Here is a 23,548-nt window from a genome sequence, read left to right on the forward strand (position 1 = left end):
GAACATCAAGGGACCGATGATATTTGTTCGCAATAACGGGAGTTCTTCTTATCCATATATTTTACCCAGTGAATACACAGGGTTTTATCCAATACAGTTACGAATACTAGTTCTTCTTAGTTCTTCTTAGGCAAACATTTGTCTTATCAGTGTTCTTCCTAACGATGTTTCACTGTAGTTAGGTAAGGATAGAGAAAACAACACTCAATCTTGGGGGAGCTAATCAACAAGGAGAAATAAAACCGGAACTCCACGGAACCGGCGGGGGCGGGGCAAGGCGCCGTGGAGAAGCCCGGCTGACGTGTGCGAGTACGAACGCGGCACGGTCAATGGGGCTTCGGCCAGCAAGCGTGGGGGCGCTAACCTGTGCAGGAAGCGCAGCATGCAAATAAGGCAGAAGGCAGAAGCAATGCGCATGCTCGCAATAATGACGCGTAGCTGATAGGGCATGACGTGAACACAACTGGTGAAAATGCCTACGCTAAAATGTGTTCGAAAAGTAACAGTGAGCTACGATGCTGGAAACGATCTCTGCGATCTGGCAGACTATGAAACAATTTGAAACTAGACAAATTGACAGTCAGTGAGTCAGAGAAAAGGAAACATGATATTAGCAAGTGAAGAAAGGAACAGAACAGGCGCGGAGAATGCAGAGTATGGATAGAAGAACAAAACGGTAAGCAAAGTCTCAAACGAAGAACACGACGTACGAATTCAAATCTACAATTCGTAACAACAAATAGTCGTGCATTATGGTATCATATACTTGCGGAGAAAGAGGCGAACCATTCTACTTCAAGGTGCTCTCTGTAGACGAGGTTGGTGATGCCCCGACGCGGCCATGGGACTAGGGCTGACACCCATACGGTTTAAATGATCGCAAGACCGGGGCTCTGCCAACCGTGGATGGCTGTTGTAAATTCACTGTTTCCGAACTCAGTGGCCCTCAGTGGGCATTTCCTAAATCGGCCCGATTTTTCGCCTGATCGGCATTTCGATCGGATGAGAGAATGTCCAAATTCGGCCACGTGATGAGCCCCACAGTCAGAATTCGGCCCAAAGCAGTACTTGAACTCACCGCTCGGTATATCCATGTACATGTACATATTAACGTGCACGCTTTAGAGGCAGTGAAACATTGATTTTCAGCGATTTTAGTGCAAAATTTGTAAATTCGGTGCAATTATCGGAGATTTCTTGACAGCCATTGATCGATATAACAACTCTATAACAACTCTATAACAACTCTATAACAACTCTATAACAACTCTATAACAACTCTATAACAACTCTATAACAACTCTCACTTGTACATAAACCTTGCTAGTACATGCACGTAAAACAAATCCAATCCCGCGCCGAAACAGCATCACTCCTATACAAATTTTGTTCTACACAGCGTAATCCTACATAACGTAAACCTCGATATAATTCACGCTACGGCGCGGTCCCCGATGTGCGCGCTCTCGGCACAACGTAAATTCAAGTGCACGGTACGATCAAGCGGTAGCTGTAGGTAGGCAGTTTAGGCCAGTTTAACCCTACATACCGTAAACCTGGGCATAACGCACGCTACGGCGAGGTCCCCGGCGTTTCGCAGTCTCGATACAAAGACTAAGTAGCTTCACGTGCGCGGTACAATCAAGCTGTAGCCGTAGCTAGCCAGTTTAGTCCTATTGTGAATATGTTCTGCGGCATTGATGGTATCTGATGTCGATGGTGGTACAGTGTGTATATGTTTGCACCGTTGAATCCACCTTGTAATACCCTTCATTTTGAGGTACATCTTGTATTTTACACACGGTTTTCTACATAACATCACTCTCGCAGTGGTGATGGTTGTGTGCAGGAGGGTCTAGTCGGCTAAAGAGCGCAGTGTAATGGTGGAGGTGACTCAACATTTTCTTCAATGGCCGAGAGCTCTGTCGCACCCTGGAACAACATAACTCTTGGTATAACAGAATTTTTGCGTGGTCCCAGAGATTACATTATATGGAGAGTAGAGGTGTAATGGTTACAGAAATTGTATTTGCAAGCTGTAGAGGCACCAAAACATAGATTGTCGGTAGGCGTAAGCGGATTATGCCGGCATAATCAGGTCCTTTTTGAGAAGGAGCAAAAAATGGCATCCGAAAAACAAGGGCAGATGCCCAATGAGGCTGTTATGTATATATTGTGGCATGGTTGGAAGGGCAATAATGGATTTTCAGTGCCCGACAAGTGAGCCCGAGGGCCGTAGGCCCGACCAACCATGCCATAATGGATTTATCAATTTCAGCCCAACATTACTGAATACACTAACCTGAAAGAATCAAAACTAAAGAGGAAAGTCGACCTCGTGTGCAGCAACACTTGAAAGGAAAGAAAAGAAATAAAAAGAAAAGCTGAGATCGCCACTTTCGAGCACGCGTTCACATGTACACTGCACTGTACACAGTCACCTCGACTCACCTGTACACGTGTGCACTGTCACCTTGCTCAAATCCCGTAGATTTCACGCGTCCAGTGTCACTGTGAGGGTTGTCACGGACGACGGGCTTTGGACACGGTCGTTGGACTGATTTATTGCCCGCTCATACAGACCAGTGATTGGCCCGATCCAAGGAAACAGTCACGTGACATTTGATACATGCATATACACACCTGCTATTGAAGGACCATACATAGAGCTTCTTTTCGATTTGGAATAATATTTTAGCAGCCACTATAGGACATCTCGCAAAAGTTCAGCGTTTGCTTGTGAATTTGGTATTCCTCTTGTCTATTATTGTCTTGCACTTCCACAAAGCTCCCAGTCCACATCATGAGAAGGGACTGAGTCCTTTTTCATGACGATTATCTGTTCTTTTGGTCTTTTTGGCGAAGCATTATAAAAACATAATTGGCTTTTTTCTAGAGCATGCTGCGAGCATCGGCTAGAGCATAATCTGATCATTTTCCCAGCATAATCCGCTTACCCCCCCCCCCCCCCCCCCCTAACTGTCGGCGAATTCTGGTCGAAAATTGCATTTTCGGTGAAAGATGGGTGATTTCTTCAAAACCAATGTTCTAGGCGAAATTATCGGCCGGCCGATTTGGGAAATGCCTAGTCCTCGGCCTTGTAACATGCTAGCTGGCAACCAATAACATGTTTTCCACAAAACAAGGCTTTAAAATACCAATGATTGTACATGTATCGCCGTCACTTTCTTACTTTCTACTATCTATCTAGTAGGGCTCAAACAGTTAGTCCGATTAACCGGTTTAAGACCGGTTTTGAAAAGATAAAGGTTAACCGTTTGTGTAAAGGTTATGCGGGTACTTTTTCGAGTTTCCGAAGTACGCATTTTTACCGAGTTTTGGCAGTTTTACAACCTGTCGTGTATGTACACATGCATACATGCACACTACATAGTACCATCCGTGACAATTTGAATCAATTTCATGCCATCTTTAAAGGGGAAGTCCGGTGAAAAATTTAAATTTCACAGTCCGTAGAGTTCGAGGTGCTGAGTCGAATGGTCTTTGTCCGAGGAGGCTGCGGCCGATGGTTCGTCAGATACGCCCAATCGATCATGTGCGAATTTGAGCATGCATCACCGAGATCCAGGTGATGACGTCACAGCGTGCAGCCAGGTAGCCACACCATCTAGTTGTGTACAAAAGGGCCATATTCGAAGCGCGTTCGATTGGGGAACGGTTTGTCGCAGCTTCTTCGGACCAAGACCATTTGATTCAGTGTTACAAACACTACGTACCCTGTGATTTTCAGCTCGGTAAGCCTCGAGGTTATACCGTATTTTAGCCGTTTCCGAGTTGGACATTTTCCGTCGACATGCACTGACCTCTACGACTCTAGCAATGCGCTGCGTGCATGCTAGCTGTTGTTTTTGTTGTTTATTTATTTTACATCGCATGTCAAACGGGCAGTTCTGCGCAATATTATGAAAGCGATGACAACCAGTAAGAAGAGTCAGAAATGAAGAGAAAAATAAATAAAAATACGAAAATGGAAGTAGCAATGAGGGGAGGCAGGGTCAAGACGAGCAGAAAAATGGATCTCAAATTTACAAGTCGGGTCATCGTAGCATGATTCTATCGAGCCTCATCAGCATGTTACGAAAGCCATTACATTTAACCGAAGTAAAATACGCGTAGCATGCGTTTGAATTCACGGACAGATACTATGGACTTCATACAGTCACCGCTGTAGTGTAGTCAACAAACTCATCACACACGGAACTACTCCCGCACTGCCGTGCTGCCTGCTGCAGGGGGGTAGCTACACCAAGACTCGAGTCACAAGACTCAGAAAACTAGTCAACACACGGACTTGTCATGTACTACACTCGTACAGTCATGTAGTCAGAGAATGTGCGTTTCTCCTTGCTGGTGCCGGTGCACCGGTACTTGTGCTTTGACTTCAAAAAGAAAATTTTTCCGCTCCCACCTCATTATTAAATTTTATGCTACGGCGATGAGTGCACAACCTTGAAAAGTGACAAAACAGCGAACAGCTCCCGGACCTAGAACTTTCAGATCCCGTAGCGTTGCGAGCGAAGAGTCCTGCCCGTGGTTCAAAGAGCCTGCGCTATTCAGGAGTAGTCCGAAATATGCCAAGTTCGCACCAAAACATCACCATGTGGCAGGCTACTGGAGTCTAAGCGAATCGGTAGGGAACAACATTTTGAGCACTCGCATCACTCTTCTCCATTTTGGCGACTCTGCTCTCCAGCGATCTGATAATTATATCGGCCTCGTCTGCAATAGCTGCTGCTTCTTCATCAGTCGGAAACTCAGTAGCGCTCACTCTTGACCGGCCCACGCGGCCATTTCTTCAGCTGAATACCGAGGTTCTCAGCCCCAGACCGAACTCATGAAGGTCAGCCATGGCTTCTTCAACCATGTTCGATTGGGAATAAAGGAGGAACGCTGCATCGCAGCCTTTTCAGACCAAAACCAGTCGACTCAGCGTCCAAAAGACTACAACATATGGCCATTATGGGCCAATCGTGGTCATCCGTGCTTTTATAACTTATAAGAAGGAAATGGCGCTTTTAGTGACATTTTGCATACAAATCCCCATCTAGTAGGGCGCAGTCAACCAGTTTCGGTGGAAGTTCGCGAGTTCGATTGGAATTCAAGTAGGAAGGGAGCGTCTCAGCTTTCTCGGACCAAGACCATTCGACTCAGCACCCCGAAGACTACAACTGGCGAAATTTTGATTTTAGCCTTGACTTCCCCTTTAACCGTGAAAACCGTAGCCGTTTGAGCCCTACTATCTAGCTAGCCTAGGGCGGTAACAGCGCACGCACTATACCGGATACACTGTGCATGCATGGTATGTTCAGGAAACAGTTACATAAAAAAAATAATGCTGCAAGCTTTACCTGCCGACGTTGCACAATGCACCTAGCGGTCCGGCGATCGATGGCCGGAAAAGCCTTCACTTCCACGCAGACTTGGCACGAGCTCGCGACAAAACGCTATCCAAAATAACCGGCTTGAACAGCACACAGCCTTCCTGTTAGTGTTAGTGTTACCGACTGGCAAAGGACACACTGGCAGACTGTGCAGTGTGCTGCATGCCTGGGCTGGGAGGGACGACAAATGCCTGGAAAACAAGTACCGGATCCGCGGAGGCAGTACCGGCAGTACCGGTGCGTAGATCTACGCGCATACAGGTTCCTGGCTGCATGCACAAGGCAACTGCCGTGGAATCCAGCCCGCGCCGCGTGCGATAGCGCTGCGAAGGTTGGATGAACAGAGCGGTATAACTATAAGTACGGGTAGGTCTACGCGGACGCGGACCGAGTAGATCTACATGAGCGACTGTAGCGTGTTTCCGGTCTGCACCCAAGAAAGCCAACCAAGGAGATCCTATCCACAATCAATGCTCTGACTGACTCGACTGATTGTGACTGTGATTGAGTGTGACTCTAGTCTCTACTGAGTCTGTAGTGTGACTGTGACTCTAGTCTCTAGTGTGACTGTGAGTCGAGAATGGTTCATGTATTGTTACAATACATGAACCATTCTCGACTACAGACTGTGCACTTCTTGTACAATGAGTAGACCCAGGTGCTCGAAGTCCGTACACTTTTACAGTGTGTGTTTGTCGAGCTGAAACTCACACTAGCAATGATCACTTGCCAGAATCCTGCTCGTGGATGGAAGGTATCTTGTCCAAGTTTGTTCTGAGGCCAGGCTCGATTGAACCAGGCCATCTTTCGATCCGATCTGTTTCTCTGGAGTTCGCTGATTTTTCATTTCAATTTTGTGTCGCGGAGGGTACTCTAAGTCCGTACTGATCAGAGGTGACTCGAAATACACACATATTTCTGCTAATTGCTAACTTGCAATCCCTCGGTTACGACGAAAGCACCGAAGGGATATGTTTGGCATGTGCCTCCACCAGTATATCTTGGAAAAGCGTAGTTTGTTGCCGAACTGCAAGCTGTTTTTAGTCGGCTCAGAGAAGAAGCAGCTGCGCTGTGAAAACCGCGGGAAAACAGTGGTGGAGATGCCAGGAGTGTCAACCTTTCTGCAAGGATTGGTGGTTCTCTGTAAATTCTTCTCCTCTGGCCATTGTCAGCTCTAAGCTGGCTCTTGATGATTGAGTGAGGGTCTGTTTGACTCTGTGTCCGTTCGAAATCGGTCTTGGCAAAGTTGATTTTTGCATGAAATGTAACCCAATTTGTATTTCGTATGGGCACTCGAAAACCCACTCGCGTGGTATGGGACTTCTGCTTATCGTAGATCCCTGAAAATTGCTACGCGAGGAGAACATACCACACTGTCCCCTCGATAAAATATTTGAGTCGAATAACAGAACATGAAATTATGGGCGTACGAACTTAGGATACCATGTACGGACTTCGAGCACCTGGGTCTACTACCGCCGGTACGCGGTATGTAGAGTGACGTACTGTAGTCTACTGAAGTACTTCTTTTTTTTTTACGTTTCTTCGCGAGGAATAATTATTATTATTTATTTATTTTTTTTTTTTTACTAAGTACACAACCTACTCGTCAGAAGGGGAGAAGACAACAGAGTATACAATGACAAAACAGCAGGGAGAGTAGGGGCTGCAAAGCAAGCCTGTGCTGGTGAGGCAAGCCCACAACACCGACCTATGGTCTCGGCGTTAACGTGAGCTTGCGCACCATAGCCTAAAAGAGGGGGGTGATTTAGTGCGATAAAGACAAGAGAAGGTGAGGTAGAATGGATGAGGAGAAAGAAAGAGAGAGAGAGAGAGAGAGGGGGGGGTGGAGAAAGAGAGAGAGAGAGAGAGAGAGAGAGAGAGAGAGAGAGAGAGAGAGAGAGAGAGAGAGAGAGAGAGAGAGAGAGAGAGAGAGAGAGAGAGAGAGAGAGAGAGAGAGAGAGAGAGAGAGAGAGAGAGAGAGAGAGAGAGAGAGAGAGAGACTCGGAGTGAGTGAGAGAGAGAGAGGGGGGGGGGGGGTGGAGAGAGAACAGGAAGAGAGAAAAATAGATTCAAAGGCAGTTCAGATGCAGTGAACATCATGCAGTGCTTGGGGGGGGGGGGGAGCTTCAGGATGGAAATAGTTCTGAACTGTTAGAGGGAGTCTGTGGCCCAAAGCCACTGGCTTCGGCGAAGATGGTAGTGGACGTTCGCTTTGAAGGATTGTAGGCCCTTAGGAGATGGTGGTTTGGTGAAGAGGGAGGATGGCAGCGCATTCCAGGTGTTGATGATGTTGTATGGAAAGGCGCGTCTTAGGTAGTTAGGAGCGCCTGGAGGGAGAACATTTTCCAGTTGGAAGGGGTGTGAAGCAGACTGTTGGCATTGTCTCCGGGTTACAGGTGCGGCATGGTGGACGACGAGAGGGGGGACCATGGATCTCAGCAGAGGAGGACCTGGTTGGCCCAGCAGCTTGTAGACGAAAGTCAGTGCCGCCACTGTCCGTCGGGCCTCTAGGCTCTGTAGCAAGATGTTGGGTCCCAGGATGTGGAGGGCACGCCTCTGCACTCTGTTAAGGTGTTCAAGGTTAGTGGGAGCAGCTCCCATCCAGACAAGGGGAGCGTACTCGAGCAGGGGCCGGACGAAGCCGTGATACACGGCCAGCATGCCACGGCAGTCCAGAACACGAGCAGCTCTACGTAGGAGGCCAAGACGTGAGTTTGCCCTGGCAGCAACTGACCGGAGATGGGCGGAAAAGGATAGCTTGGAGTCAACCATAACTCCGAGGAGCTTGAGGTGTGGCTGTTGTGGGATGACCTCCCCTCCAAAGTTTATTGCGGGGACAGGCCAAGGCTGCTGTCGATGGCAGGAGATTCGTAGGAGCTGCGACTTGGATGGTTCAAACTTAACATGCCACTTTGTTCCCCATGCATGTAACGCATTAACGGAAGCTTGAAGACTGTCAGCTTGGTGTATGGCATCATCGCGTGTATTGACGCAGGCATACAGCGTGGTGTCGTCTGCAAATGTTCCCATTTCAGACCCTGGAGCCAGACAGCTATCAGCATCATTTACATATACTAGGAACAAGGACGGTCCAAGGATGCTGCCTTGTGGTACTCCTGCAGAGATCGGATAGCGATCGGAGCTCTTGCCGCCGATGACCACTTCCAGCGAACGACCTGTTAAGTAATCTCTAAGCCAGTCCAGGAGGGGGCCCTTCACACCGATGTTCCGCAACTTGTGCAGTACACCTGTGTGGGAGACTTTGTCGAAAGCCCCGGCGATGTCGACAGCAAGCACCTCCACAGATCCACCAAGGCCAGATGTGGCCGACCACTTGTGGTGTAGTCCCGTAAGTAGATCGGATGGACCTAGGCCTCGGCGAAAGCCAAATTGCCTTGGTGATAGGAGGTTTTGTCCCTCCAGAAAGTTCATTAACTGGCGGTTGATGATGGACTCCATTACTTTGGAACATATAGAAAGCAGCGAGACTGGTCGGTAATTCTTTTCAGCGGATTTATTACTTTATTAGTCTTACATCAGATCATGTAGGTACTACCGGTATGTTTTTCGATTTTGACAGCATGTTACAAGGCGAGGACGCGCAGTGCTCCCGACTACGCGTAGATCTACTATTAGTATTACTTAGTCTATTAGTATTAGTATTACAGTATTAGTACTACTATTACTTAGTCTATTACAGTATTAGTACTACAGTCCATTTCTAAACTATAGACGCGTACCTAGGCAAAAACCGTTATGCCAGCATCTATACCACATAAAATCTGTGATCACTTTGTGCATAAATTTTTCCAAATTGGGCGTCTGTTATCCAATCCTTTAGAAACTATTATGAGAGTAATTGTGGAGCGATCCTGAGCAATATTCCGAAAACTATTCTAAAAAAGTTCCAGCCAAATTTGAAATATTTCAAAAACCCTACGCGTCTATAGTTTTGAAATGCACTGTAGTATTACTACTACAGTCCTGTACTAGTACTAGGTGCTCGGTACCTGGGCCAGGGAGTGCTATTTTACTACTTTTTTTTTACTACTCCATGGCTCGTGGTAAATACGCACCTGGCACCTACACGCTGGATACAACAGAAAGATCGAGCCAGACGCGCCTCAGCCTGGTCCTGGACGAGGTCGACAGGCGCGAGGTCGAGGTGACGACGGCGAACAGAGCGTGATCCGCGGACGCAAAGGGTGGCAGGCTTGGGAAGAGAAAATATAGCAGCACCGAAGCCAAGCTACAACCGGGCTATAGCCTATAGGCAGCGTTCCGTTTGGTGGCCAAGCCGTGCGCCAGCCTCTTTGAGCCCTTCCCACCACAGGAGGAGAACACTAACGGTGTGAAGGAGCCATGCTCGACTTCATTGACACGTTCACCGTAAGCACGCTTCTTCTCGCCTTCAAACCTTCAGTAGAGGGAGGGGAGGGACTTGGCACGATAGCTTGACGCGTGGGGATGAAACACCCTTGTATCGAAGAATACGTTGCGGCTATCGGCCCAGAATCCCTTCACTCGCAGGTCGGCATGGGCATCAGGATCAGTGCTGGCTGACCGATCGCGAAAAGTTTCGCCAGTTACCAGGGTAGGTTCTGCAACGGTGGCTCCACCTCCGCATCATGATAGAGCTCTTTCATGCACGACGCGAGGAAGTCGGTGGGATCGTTGTGTCACATGTGGATGAACCATATAATTATATGCACTGTATGTGAAGGGCAGGCTGGTCACCTAATTCTACATAATAATTACACCTGAAACCTGGCAGGTCCCTGACACCGAAATTTTAGTGCACCAATAGTCCTAAAATTACACGTCATGTTATAGTAGTAACTACTTACTTGTCTTGACTTGTGCTGGGATTACACCATTCAACAGCCCAAGGCTGACACACACACTTCCACATGCCCATCACAGAAGCAATGATAGCCAACAGCTATGTAACTTACTTGTTAGACATAGCAACTTGTGCTGGGATTACACCATTCCACAGCTTGCAAACTATGAAAAGCCGATGAATTGACCCCCACTACATTGTAGTTAGCCTGGTATCCACCACATGAACACAGCTGATTGAAGTGGCTTTTTCTGGCCAGTGAATCCCTAATTTTTTCATAGTGTGACACACACACACACACAGAATACAGTATAGTATCAAGAGTACATAACCCCCCCCCGGGTTATGTACTCTTGGTAGTATCCAAGCACAAACACAGCATGTCAGAGAGGTCAGAGATAGCACACGCTATAGTATAGAGGACGGTAAAAATATAAGACGATAAATATCAAACATCTGTTTTACTAGCGGACACAGGGCCCGGATGGAGAAGCGTCAAACTCAATCTATGTCCACATAATGTGATGCAACATGAGAGAAGAGACCAGTCAGCCAGCAGCACAGCAATCGCAACAACAACATAACTAGGTAGCGCGCACAGAGGGCAGAGGCCATAGCAAGAGAACACCAGAAAGCATGGCGCACCCCAGGAGGACGACAGTGGGTGAGGTGGCGACACCAGCACACCAGCACACTCGCACTCTCACACACACACAGGGATGACTAGACGGAAACGAGGTTAGAGCAGCAAGCGACAAGAAAGTAGCGACACGATGGAGAGCAGATAGAGAATACAAACACGAAATGGAAATTCATTACTAGGGCGTATCTAGATCAAGAATTCAAGGCAAAGCAGTTTGTTGGCAGAATCAGAACACAAAGTGATGAAGCAAGCAGACATTACTCCTACTAACAATGGTCAGGTCTAGCGGGGGGGAAAAAGCAGGTACGCATGCACTTGACGGGTCGGAGTTGATCATTGTCGCGAAGGTTGCTGGTGTCATGTGCAGCATAGGCACAAGTACTGTAATCACAGAGTCAAGTGATCGCTGTGATTGGTGAACGACACTGCAGCAAGCAGTAGCATACACACGACTTCCACTACCCCTGCTACTACTGTCAGCATGGAGCACACCAACACCAACAGCAGCAGCATCAGCGGACACAGGTACAGGTGTGGCACTACATGCCAGTAAGTGTACCATACGCCTGCAACAAGGCACAGCACTCAAGCATGCGAGCGTCAGTTACTGCTAGGGCCAGTGCCATTGCCAGCTGCTGCACCAGTAACACCAACGGCAGTACCAGTTGGCGCCCCAGCACCAGCAGCAGTAGTTACACCGACAGCAGCAGCACCACCACCTGCACCAGGCATGGATGCCTGAGCTTGCACAGCCAGACGCTGCAGCAGCACTTGCATCTTCTGGCTGCTGGCGTAGCGCAGCTTGTACTGAGCCTGCGGGGACTGTAGCTCAGTGCAGATCTTGCGACCCACCTCTTGGGTGCAGATGGCGAAGATGGTGTCGTCGACGAAATGCACCTGTGCGTTGCGTCGTCGCAGGTCGTTGAGAACATCGGCGTGCGGCTGCTGCTCGCAGACCTCATACACGACAATGTCCATCACTGCACAATCAGAAACCAAACACACACACACATGCGTGCATGCATTTAGAAGTAACTAAAACAACCAATATAATATACTGTATATTGAAGCAGAAAATTTCATCGGTCAATAATTTCGTCCAACTCCAAAGAAAGGGAGTTCGTCCGGTTGTAAATTTCGTCCATGGATCATAAGAGTGTATTGAAAAGCTGGACAAATCGATATTAGCCCGCCATTTAATTTAGTCCAAAAGCTCCTTGGACGAAAAAGACGAAATAAAATCCAGACGAATATTTCTGCTTGTACAGTAGTCTAAAATATGGGGATTTCTTACACCTAAAGTAACAAGTGTCGGGAAATCAAGAGGTACAAACAGCGCAACTCATAATCCGCTTATAAAAATAATCTCTTGATTTCACTATACTTGTTACTTAAATAGGTGTACGAAATAACCGTACTTCACATGCATTTGCATAACAAATGACGAGGCTAGTCAATGTACAGAGTATCATGCCGCCTTGCCGCAAGTGGTCAAGACAGTGGAATAAAAACTGAGAAACCTAAAAAAAGTTATCCTAAGGCTGGAGCAGTGCAGATATGGTACTTCCACCGATGTCTCAATTCTAATTGAGCAAGTCTCTCATGGGTAGGTTGTCAAGCTGCTCACCCGAAAGAACTGAAGAATTCTATAGCCATGACATGACGACTGTCATTCTCAAAGCAAAACCAACAATTAATCGGCCACTGCTAGAATGACAGTGCTTTATTCTGGCAGCAATAGCAAGCAAAGAAGGTCAGAAAGCAGGACAGGAGCAAATGCCACAAGCGGTAGTAGCCACATCATCAGTTTCACATCAAATTTAGGGGGGGGGGGGGGGTTCAAATGCGGCACACCCGGCAAAGTACCACAGACCTTTTGAAGTTCCCCGATACTTTGTAGTAGAGCCCGCATAACATCTGTAGACTTACTCGGTGTTCTGACAGGCTGATGATATTGTACAATGCCCGGGTAGCCGGGAACAGCTCCAGCCGCCAGGCCAACCATGGCGACAGCCTGCTGCTGCTGTTGCTGCTGCTGGAGGAAGGCTTGCTGCAGGGCATACGGAGGCGACGGCGTCAGGCCCATCATTCCGGGTGCCATGCCGTTAGAGAGCCCGGCGGCGTTGTTGACGGCAGCTGCGGCGGCCACGGCAGCAGCAGCAGCGGCGGCAGCATTGGACGTGGCTGCTGCGTCGGCCATGTAGTACTGGTTGCCAGTGAAGTCGCTAGCGCCAGCGCCACCCAGACCACCCTGATACTGCATGTACGTAGGTGTACCAGGCGTCACCATTGCTAGATTGCTGGCAGCGGCCCCAACCAGGGGGCCGCCAGCACTGGCGGCAGCATTAGCAAGGCTATTTCCACCTGGCTGGAAACGAGCTGCTGCTGTTGCCTGGCCAGCAGACGGCGTGGATGCGGATGAGGAAGCCTGTGACACTGCACGGTGGTAATCACCGGCGGTGCCGGCGTTGCTGCTGTTCGACATGTTGGAGCTGCCACCACCAGCACTGTTATTAGAGCGGTTCTGGCCTCGACGATTGCTCTTTCCGCCGCCGCGTTGATAATGATCTGAAACACAAGAGAAATGACAGCAAGATTGAACACACATGCACATAGCGCACAAACTGCATGAGAAATAAACCCTAGAAACACACACACACCATGTACACTCGTTGCAAGAGAAGAATGCAAACCTGTAAGTGCACTACTGGCTGTACACGCAACACATACACCCACACACTTTAACAGGCAAACGGGTGTCTCTCTCTCTCTCTTACCTTTTCCGCCAGTGTTTGAATGAGAAGTGGCGTTGAGACCAGCACGGCCACTGTTGTGAGACGGTGTGGGTGAAGCCATGCCAACAGGAGTAGCATAGCCGCCGTTGCCCATTGCACCCGGGTTAGCGTAAGTAGCCGCCGCCACCCCACTATGGCCACTTGCCATGGAGGGCACAAATTGCTGAGGGGCACTGTAGCTAGACGTGAGACCCGCGTGGCCGGGAAGCGGCATCAGTCCGCGTGGACCACCGACAGCAGCGTTGTTGCTGCTACTGCCGGCCTGCCAGCGTTGCTGCTGATGGCCTTGATGAGGCAACGAGAGTAAGCTGTGCGGTTTGCCGGATGCGTTGGCGGAAGCAGCAAGGCCACCACCGCCACGTGAGGACATTTGGCCTTGGTGACGAACAGCTCCGCCGCAACGCTCCGAGATGGCGTGCTTGTCAAAGCGATGCCGCACGTACTCCAGAGAAGAACCGTCGCTGAGTGACGGTCGGACCAAGTTGGTGGGCGTGACTGATGAGGCAGCAATGCCATTGTCGGCAGTCTGCAATACACCAGGACCAGCAGCTTTCCAAACATTGTCACCCTGAAAAGGCACAGAAACAGAGAAAGAAGAGCAACACCGGGATCAGTACAAGTCAATAACTATTACTGTAAACCGCCCAATATTCGCGTCACTAAATTTTCGCGATTTCTTAGAACCAGCAAATTTGCGATGGCAAAAGTTCGCGAAGCACCGGGGCCACCTACATACACCCACTGTTGAAGCTTGATTTCACGCTGACTAATATTCGCGATAAGCTCTTCTCGCGAACATTAATCCGTCGTGAATATTAGGCAGTTTACAGTACAAGCCAGCCGGAACCGGCCCGCTTGGTCAGGTCTTCACAGCCGGATCAACGTTTTGGCCCCCATCACATGTTTACTGCTGTGCAGGGCATGTGCTTCATAATAAACCCCAAGCCTGTGTGCACACCAGGCAAGAGCATGCTTGGAGCTTACGGCTGTTTGTTTTTGTTGCCAAAAATGCACAATGTACCTCCCACGGCACAGCACAATTCTAGTGGAACAAACACACCGTGGAGTCTTAACTAGCGGAACAAACACGCCGTGGAGTCTTAACTAGTGGAACAAACATGCCGTGGAGTCTTAAGACTCTTTACACAACACAACAGAGGACCAAGGTAGGTTTTCTGCAACGCTGCTGTTCATGCGCACAGCGCAATCATCAGACAATATGGCGGACAGTGTTGAGCATGCTGGAGAGCATTACATGAAGAGCTGGAATGTAGAACCCGCTAAATCCAGTCCTTCACATTTCGGAGCATGGCCAAAAACGGATTCATTATATGTGCGGTTTGTATCTAAACCTACATTCGGGTTCCAGTTTCGAAATGATTCTAGTCAGATTTTGAAAGTGAAATTTCCCCTGCTTGTCCTTTTGATTACAACGAGCTGAAAAATGCTTTTCTCGATTTGGCGCTTAGTGGGTTTCGTCTGCTTTTATTTTATTTCACCCGATACACAGACATTTCTGCCTTCTCATCTAACCATACAGCTAGACTGTCAACAAAAGATGAATGGAATGAAGACAGTCTTTGAGGTTCAACAATAACGTCTAGGAGCTACCGCATTGCAAAAGCAAAGAATCCAACTACAGTCGAGGTCCTAGTTGGCTGCTGGAAAACTTAGTGCTTATAGAGATCGATGCAGCACAAGCATATGTCTGGATGGAGTGAGACTTTACAACATAGAGGAAAGCTTACCCCAGGGAGACCAGAAATGGCGACTGATGAAGCTACGGGCAGAGCTTCACCGAGCCCTTGCGAACGCATTCCAGGTGCTTTTCCGGAGTTGGCCGATCCACTAGCAACGGCGCCGAGGACACCAGCCAGCGACGTGTCGGAGGAGGTAAGCGGCAGAGAGCGGTCATAATCCATGTCAACCAGAGCATCCACAACTTGATCGGAATTGTTGCGAGGCGCCGACGTTGGCACGGAGGCGCGCACCACTGTGTTCGGAGCGCGTGCTGCGAAATTAGCGGACGACGTAGCGCGACACCCTGATGAAGTGGTCACGGCCGTGCTGCCAGTTGACGACTCCCCGGCAGTGGATATCGCAGGGTGCTGGCTGAAGATACGCTTGCGATGCTCCTCGTACTCGGCCTCGCGCTCTTCGATTGTTTTCGGCCTGCGCTCATCACCGTTCTGGTTCGACTGGTTAGCAGTAGGCGAGGAAGAGCCGCTGCCGGCACCAACGGATGCATTGGGCGCGTCCTGCCGTTTGAGAATAACACGAGGCGAAATGCCGACAGTTGGCGCCGCACTGGCCGTGCTGTCGTCACCCTCACCACTGCCACTCTTCATCTGAATAAGCTCCTTGAAGCGTTCGGCTGGCAGTCTTGTTTTGGCGGTCTTCTGGAGGATGACGCCCGGCTCCGAATGGTTGGTGAGGTGATCCATGCCGAAGAAGGCAGCAACGCGGTGCACCAGCATGCGATGGTATGACGTGGCCGTGGAGATCTTGAGCGGTGCCATGTGTTGCTTCGATGTCAGGTGCCCAAGGATGGACTGTTCTGTTTGCAACAGAAACAAACGATCCCTGTAAACAAAGGTAAAAAAACACACACACACACCAACCTGAATCAGACGGCAAGCCATGAGAGATGGAAGTCTCAGCATCCAACCCAGTCACAACGACTGTAACAGTTGTCACAGTTCTAATTGAGCAAGTCTCTCATGGGTAGGTTGTCAAGCTGCTCACCCGAAACAACTGAAGAATTCTATAGCCATGACATGACGACTGTCATTCTCAAAGCAAAGCCAACAATTAGTCGGCCAATGCTAGAATGACAGTGCTTTATGCTGGCAGCAATAGCACCAGCACCATCTCTTATTGGCGATGGTGCCATTGTAAGAATAAAGAATTCAAAAAACCACACCGGGAGCGGAAGCAACACAACGGTCACCACCATGAGCAACAGCAGCACAAATTACGACCAGGAGCAACGGCAAAACAGGATTACATTAGCAGCGGCAGTAGCACTAGTGCGGACACAAGTGCATCAGGAGCACAATCCCAATACCAATATCGTAGAATGCCACAGACCAACCCGTACGCATACTTCATTCCACAGTGATATTCAATGGGCTCACTCGTGTACGTGGGCACGGGCTTATACGGGGTCGAAGTACGCATCAACAAAACATAGCAAGGACTGCTACTACCCGACGCGTAATAATCTTTTTATTGGCGTAATTCTGCCATCATCACCGCAATGATCGCAGAAGCACCGAAATGATCTCGATAATGATCCAAGTGTCCACATCAGTGGACAAGTGTTATATACATACTTTGCCTGGTTGAGCGTATCAATGAGAAACTGGCGCAGATCTAAAGATGGGTTGGCGGCATCCGTCATCGGAAGTGGTGGTAAAACCGACACCGACGCTGCATGCCAGAAGACAGGGGAAACACACACGGAAACACACACACACATACACAAGCAGCAACAACGACGACAACAACAGCAGCAGCAGAAGCCATAACACCCGACAACACCATCATCAACACAAGCAGTGTGATTGCAAAACAAAAGTGGACCCAGAGACTTGTCATCGTGGATCGTTCACTGCGCTTCGTGGATGGAAGCTGACATGTCACATTCACTCCAAAGCACAAGTCAGTGAAACTGAGAGGTGGAAATAGAGCGGTCGCCACCTTCTCACTAAGATCAGCATTCCTTTGCATCCTCTGTTTGTACTGGTATCTCCAGCATTTGGATGGTTGATGGCGTCAAGATAAAGTGTCCGCTCGAAATTGACTGTAACAAGAATAATTTCGTAAAAAAATGTCATCCAAATTGCAGGGTGAAACCTGTAAAATCCACCTGCCAGACACGGTTCTTCTGATCAGTGGCAGGCAATTACCATTTGACTCGGAGTAAATCATAATAGTAATCTCACAGCTAAAAAGCATTCTAATCCAAATACAACACAGACAGTGAACTCGAGCTCGAGAGCGTTTCTACATTCCGACAATGTTCCAATAAGGCGCTGTCTCCTCTACACTACAGCACTGTCGGGCGCCGAAGAACTGGTAGGTCAGCCTCATAGCCTAGACCGTTCTTATTTTCGTGTACTAAAGTCAATGCACAGTTGAGTTACCGTGTATACATTAGTATGCTGTGCCTGGTGAAATTCTAGGCTGTTCGCTCTTCGGCGGCCGACAGTACCGTACACGTTGAAGATCACATACACGTTGGTCTTAGCCATTACCCATCACGTTCATGAATATATGCTGCAAAGCACCATTCGTTTACTCTTGTTCGTCATGGCGGGGACAAACTACTGTATAAGCTGAAATATTCGTCTGGAATTTAATTTCGTCTTTTTCGTCCAAGGAACTTTTGGACTAAATTAAATGCCGGATTAATGTCGATTTGTCCAGCTTTTCAATACACTCTTGTGATCCATAGACGAAATTTTCAACCGGACGAACTCCCTTTCTTTGGAGTTGGACGAAATTATTGACCGACGAAATGTTCTGCCTGTACAGTACCACAAAATACAGTCGTATACAAGTAGTGCAGGCACTGCATGATTCAACAGCTTGCAATCCTGACGAATCGAGCACTATTCGAGAACAATAAGGCATGTACACACATAATTATTACCATTGCCAGTTGGCGACGACTGCTTAATCTTTGCACTATCATCCAGCGATGAGCGAGGGGAGGACATTGCTGCTGCTGGCTGTGCACCGACAGCCTCCGGGGTTGGTCTTGGCCCATCGCTGATGCTCGTGTTGCCGGAGGGGCTGACCTGACCAGTTGAGTCCTCTCTCCTCAGTACTCTCACCTTCGACATACTCATGGCGGGCTGCACAAACAAAACGGGGGATGAAGCAGCACCCATTAGCTGACCTTGCCACCCAACGATAATAGTCCGGTGCACAGTGCTGCTCAATGAAATCCGATCATGTGAATTAATTACGCTGCAGGTGCTGTGCAGCCTTAAGCTGTGTTCCCAACTGGCGCGTGAACGCGGTACGCTTGCGGTTCATGTGTGCCAAATGCGCGCTCAGGCTTCCACAAAAAGCAGCAATTTGACTCGAATTTAGGGCGTGCGACGCCTTCGAGTACTAATTGTTTGACCGGCATGTACGCTGATACGCGCCAGATACGCGGTGACAATTCTTGGAATTTCCTTTTCGGCGCGTTTCCGTACATATGGCGTCCCAAAAGCCTGCAAAAATACGCACGAACGCGTGGTTTCATGCGTACACGCGCCATTTGTGAACACAGCTTTAGATCTGAGAGGACTGGGATGCAAACTGGTGCAGGGCGCTAACTTGACTGACGCAATCGTATTTCATCAAGCACCACTGTACATGTACTGCGAAGACAGTCGAGACACCCATAGTTCTCACCCTAGCTACGCGTCCATACTAACCAAGACAGTTGGGATTGGTCTTACTCTCTCAAAATTTGGTTATTTCTACAACGTACTTGTTATTACCCCCCCCCCCCCTTGCACAAATATATAGAGTGCAACTAAGTCTAGAGAGGGCAAATAATTCAAATCAATGACCAGTTTAAATTCGATTCGAGAACTTTCCTTCCCAAAACGCTTTCCGTGCTATATTAGCACCAGGATCTAGGAGTGTCGATACACGTCTGTACAATACTAGATAGACCCAGCAACAGGAAAATTTCCAAAAGCAACGGGATGATGGAAATGGCCATGTCGGACAAAAGTAAAACATTAAACAAGCGTCGCCGTACCTTGGAGCTGACTGCAGGCGTACAATTATTCTCCAGTTGGGATGATGGAGTCGAAGGGCATTTCTCCACACTCTGGCACACTGGGTCGTGGGGCGAAGCAGGAGTTACTCTACTGCCCGACGTCATGATGACCGGCGAGGTGGAGGATGACTGCTGAACAGGAGCCAATGGAGCTTTTATCATATTCAGCACCAGCGGAGTAAACATCCAAGTGACGAGAAGCAAAACACGCTCCCCAGAAGCAAGTCTCTGCTCCTAGGATGATTCCTAGCTTTACGCGTACAGGTGTTGTACGTAAGGAAAGACTCCAAGACGTCAGAAAGGAAGCTGGAACCTTGATAGACCCGTATCCGAGTGGATCGCACAGCCTCAACCACAGCGCAGCAACAATGAACAAATTCGAGCGACTTTGAATCCAAGAGCTGCTGTCCAGACTTCAGTGTTTTTTGTTCACCTATTGACGACGGGAAAATAGAAGTGCTACAACATACTATCAGCCTTGGATTCCAACAAAGAATACGCTAAAAGCCAATACAATGTTCAGAAGGAGAAAGAAGAAACTCAGAAATGGCTGGTGGAAGGTAGATCAAAGAAAGAGATTTGTCCCCCACACAGCCGACTCTTCGAACAACCAACTTTGGTCGCCATTTTGGAAAAATCATGAGGATTTCTCGTCGCATTCGACCAATCCAAGAGGATTTGTGTGAGAGTAGCGTATTTTTCGAAGTTTCTAAAACCGTCCACAAAATTGCATGCAGTTCACTGTGAAGTAACTCGTATTGAACATCAAAGTTTCTCCCCTGAAACTGCAGAAACCCTGTAAATCCGCAAAGCACGTGGGGCACGTTTGGACTGCGTGCAGGCCGTGCGCCCGGCCGCGCAAAGCTGCGCTAGCGCGCAACGTAGATCTACGTAGCCTCTACTAGCTACAAGTACAACAGTACGAGGTGATTCGTCATTATTTAACACGAAAGTAAAATAGCCTTCCGTAGGGTTCGAGGTGCGAATCTTTCCATTTTGTCCTCTAAAAATGTAATTCTGATGTCCTTGGATTGCAATGTTGGGATTCCCATTCACATAATCCTTGGTGTTGGGAAGCAGGTGGCAGTTGAAAAATGGCAATTTTTCCGCATATTATTTGTTGTGGTCATTTCTTAACATCATGGTAAAATAGGCCTTAGCAGCACAATTTCAAGTCAGTTTTCAATAGAAGGAGACCCTACGTCTCCAGGATGGTCCAGCAAGACTGGATCAAGATCATGTTCATACAAATACAAGCCATTCAAGCTTACATAGCAACAGGTGTATCACCCTGATTTCATGTGTAATTGTGATCAACATCTGTTAGCAAATTCAGTGATTGCCAATGTTTGGCCATTACTAGGGCCAACACACCAACATTCCTCCTTCCCAGGCGTCGTTTCCAGTATGTAGCTATCATATGCTTCCTATTCAGCTAAATATGTTGTCACTCGAGGTTGAAACCAGCGGCTATGACTCTCTTATACTCTATTTTACCGTAAACATCGCGCACATGCAGACTGAAAGCTCTTGCAATGTCACTTCCTGAAGGAATATCAGTCTCAATTTTGGAGGCGAACTTGACAGAACATTGGCAATGGCAATGGCAAAAAGAAATTTGACGTGACTTTTTGCAGGTGCTTGCAATGAGATATTTTACCGATTTGTTAAGAAATGACTCAATGTTAAAAATTTACGAATCACCTCGTACAAGATCTAGCCCAGCCTAGCCTCCAGCCTAGCCCGCGGCCGCGGGCTCGCTGACCGGTAGGTAGCTAGCTGGCTGATCGCCGTGATCGGGCGCAGGAACCCGGTAGTCGTCGTTGTCTGCGCGGACGCGATATGCACATATGTACATAGATTCAGCCAGTGCGGGCGCGCGCACTTGTAAAGTAGTTACCGTATTTCCGCAAATAAAAGGCCGTCCTATACAACGCCTTCCTCGTATACAAGGCCGCGGGGCAGGGGGCGAATAGAGAGGTTAAGTTACACGTTTTTTGCCCTTTTTCAAAACGCGGTGCAAATCTCACGTTACGTGTAATTTTTAGAGGTTAAGTTACACGTGTGACGTGAAGTGAAATTTTGCCTGGCAGGATTCGGGTTAGTTCGCACAAATATCAAATCTTCCAACAAACTCGATAAATCTCGATAAAATTCCGGAAACTCACACAAATTCGGTCGGGATAACCAAGCGAAACTTCCAAAAACTCACGTCATGAACTTACGTGCGGGACAGAACTCACGTAAAACACGTCAAATTTTACGTGAGTTTTTTCACTTTTTGACGTAAAAGTTCACGGACGTAAGACTTTTACGTGAAACTTAACCTCTCTATTGAAAAAATAAAAGACCGTCTCCGATTAGAAGACCGGGCCTACTAAGGCTGTGTTTAGGCCGAGTAAAAAAAATTACTAGATGATCGTCCTTTTTTTTGGAAAAATCGGGGAGGGCGGCCCGGGAGGATTTTATTTTTATTTTTTTACTTTTTACCCTCTCATGCACACAGTGTACACAACAACATCAAGGTTTTTTTTCTCTTTTTTTCTTTTTTTTCTTTTTTTCTTTTTCTTTCTTCAGCAGATCGATACTGACGTTGTGATATACTAGTAGTATGTGGTCCATATAGTAAAACTCACGATTTAAAAAATAAAATATTTCTTGGGGCGCTGACAAAAACTGGGGCGGACGGGGACGATCATCTAGCTTTTTTTTTTACTTGGCCTTACATGAAGCGTTTCAACCCGGGTTGAGTTCGACCCGGGTCAGATTTCAACCCGCCATGTGCACAAAGTGAATGGCGCGTTTACATGACGCATTGCGCTTGACCCGGGTTGAAATTTCGCCCCGGGTTGATTTCAACCCTCCCCCCAAGGGGAGGGTTGAAATCAACCCGGGTCAAGAAAATCGTACAAACGTACTTCTGTGCGTATCTCGCGCCAGGTTTGAACAGCACTGCAGATGCAAATTTCGCGCGAACGGATTCACGTGACCATACAGGACTGTAGAAGTGGACTTTTGGCGGCATATCAGTATTTGACCCGGGTCAACTGTCTTCATGTAAACGCTCACCTCTTTTGTCTGTCGTACAGACTTTCAACCCGGGCTGAACTCGACCCGGGTTGAAATTTCTCATGTAAACACAGCCTTAGGCTGCGTTTACACGACAACGCTGGGGGCGAAAACGCAACGAAATCCTTTCGGATCCATGGTTCATTTACACGGTACGCGGAGCAAAACGTAAAAGTTGTACACCAAAACGGAAGAAAACCAAAACGCTGGCCAAGGTGGAAGAATTTGAAAACGGAAATGTTCTGCCGGATAAATTTGGGTGTGTAAACAGTCGAAACCAGGGAGTCGTAAAAGCCCGGGAGATGACACGGGATGCGCGCACGCGGACGATGTTTGCCTCGGCCAGAAAGTGAAGCACGCTAGGCCGGCGCGGCCGGATCTGCTCGATCCACGGCGCTGTGCTCCTCTTCAGGGCAGGGAGTCCTAAAATACCAATATTTTACAACTCGTTGTTGACACCATTATCCGAAACTGGTGGCGAAGGAAGGATAAACATGATTGTATGTCTGTCAGACTCAGTACACATGCATGTGACATGGTGATCCATACACATTTTGAAGTTTGGCACATTTTCCAAAAAAATGTGCTCTGTTTCTGGAGTAGCGTTTGGTTGGCATGAGGCTGCTCCATGTGCACCAGCTGTTCGATCCTGTTCTAGATCGTACCAACCAAACGCACCCCTAGTCTGTCCCCGGGGAAAATTGCGGGAAAAAATCGCAAAAAACGCGGTGAAAAACGCGGCATGATATGGCATAATTTGCGGTGAATTTGCGGTAAATATGCGGTAAATATGCGGTGAATAATATTGATGTGCCGCAATTTTCAGTGAGTATGTAGTGAAATCAATCAGTTACAAGTCTCTGGTGTACATGTAAGCACTCGTCATATTTGAGTAAAAAGCCGCCACGATGAGACGTTGCTGACCGAACAGTGCACTGTGTGTACGTGTAGTGCAACAAAAAAGTTCAAAAAACGCGGGGAAAATCGCGGAAAATCGCGGAAAAC

General features: G+C 48.1%; 1 protein-coding gene across 1 annotated transcript; it reads right to left on the minus strand.

Moving 5' to 3' along the window:
- Positions 1–10,640: 10,640 nt before the first annotated feature.
- Positions 10,641–20,136, minus strand: LOC135824525 (protein encore-like). The gene is made up of 7 exons (XM_065337262.1): positions 19,454–20,136; positions 18,344–18,548; positions 17,022–17,118; positions 15,435–16,269; positions 13,669–14,254; positions 12,821–13,459; positions 10,641–11,871 (listed from the first exon to the last, which is right to left on the minus strand). The coding sequence occupies exons 1-7, from the start codon at positions 19,658–19,660 to the stop codon at positions 11,492–11,494; spliced, it is 2,949 nt and encodes a 982-aa protein (XP_065193334.1). The 5' UTR covers positions 19,661–20,136; the 3' UTR covers positions 10,641–11,491.
- Positions 20,137–23,548: the final 3,412 nt, after the last annotated feature.

This window comes from Sycon ciliatum, chromosome 9 (genome assembly GCF_964019385.1).
Source record: "Sycon ciliatum chromosome 9, ocSycCili1.1, whole genome shotgun sequence".
NCBI classification, from domain to species: Eukaryota; Metazoa; Porifera; class Calcarea; order Leucosolenida; family Sycettidae; genus Sycon; species Sycon ciliatum.

Excerpts from the sequence above, each read along its gene's own strand:
- LOC135824525 (XM_065337262.1), bottom strand. The coding sequence starts at position 19,660 with ATGTTTACTCCGCTGGTGCTGAATATGATAAAAGCTCCATTGGCTCCT. Across the intron at positions 18,549-19,453 it reads CGCCTGCAGTCAGCTCCAAG|CCCGCCATGAGTATGTCGAA; the intron begins GTACGGCGACGC and ends TTGTTTGTGCAG. Across the intron at positions 16,270-17,021 it reads GATACGCTCAACCAGGCAAA|GGATCGTTTGTTTCTGTTGC; the intron begins GTATGTATATAA and ends CTTTGTTTACAG.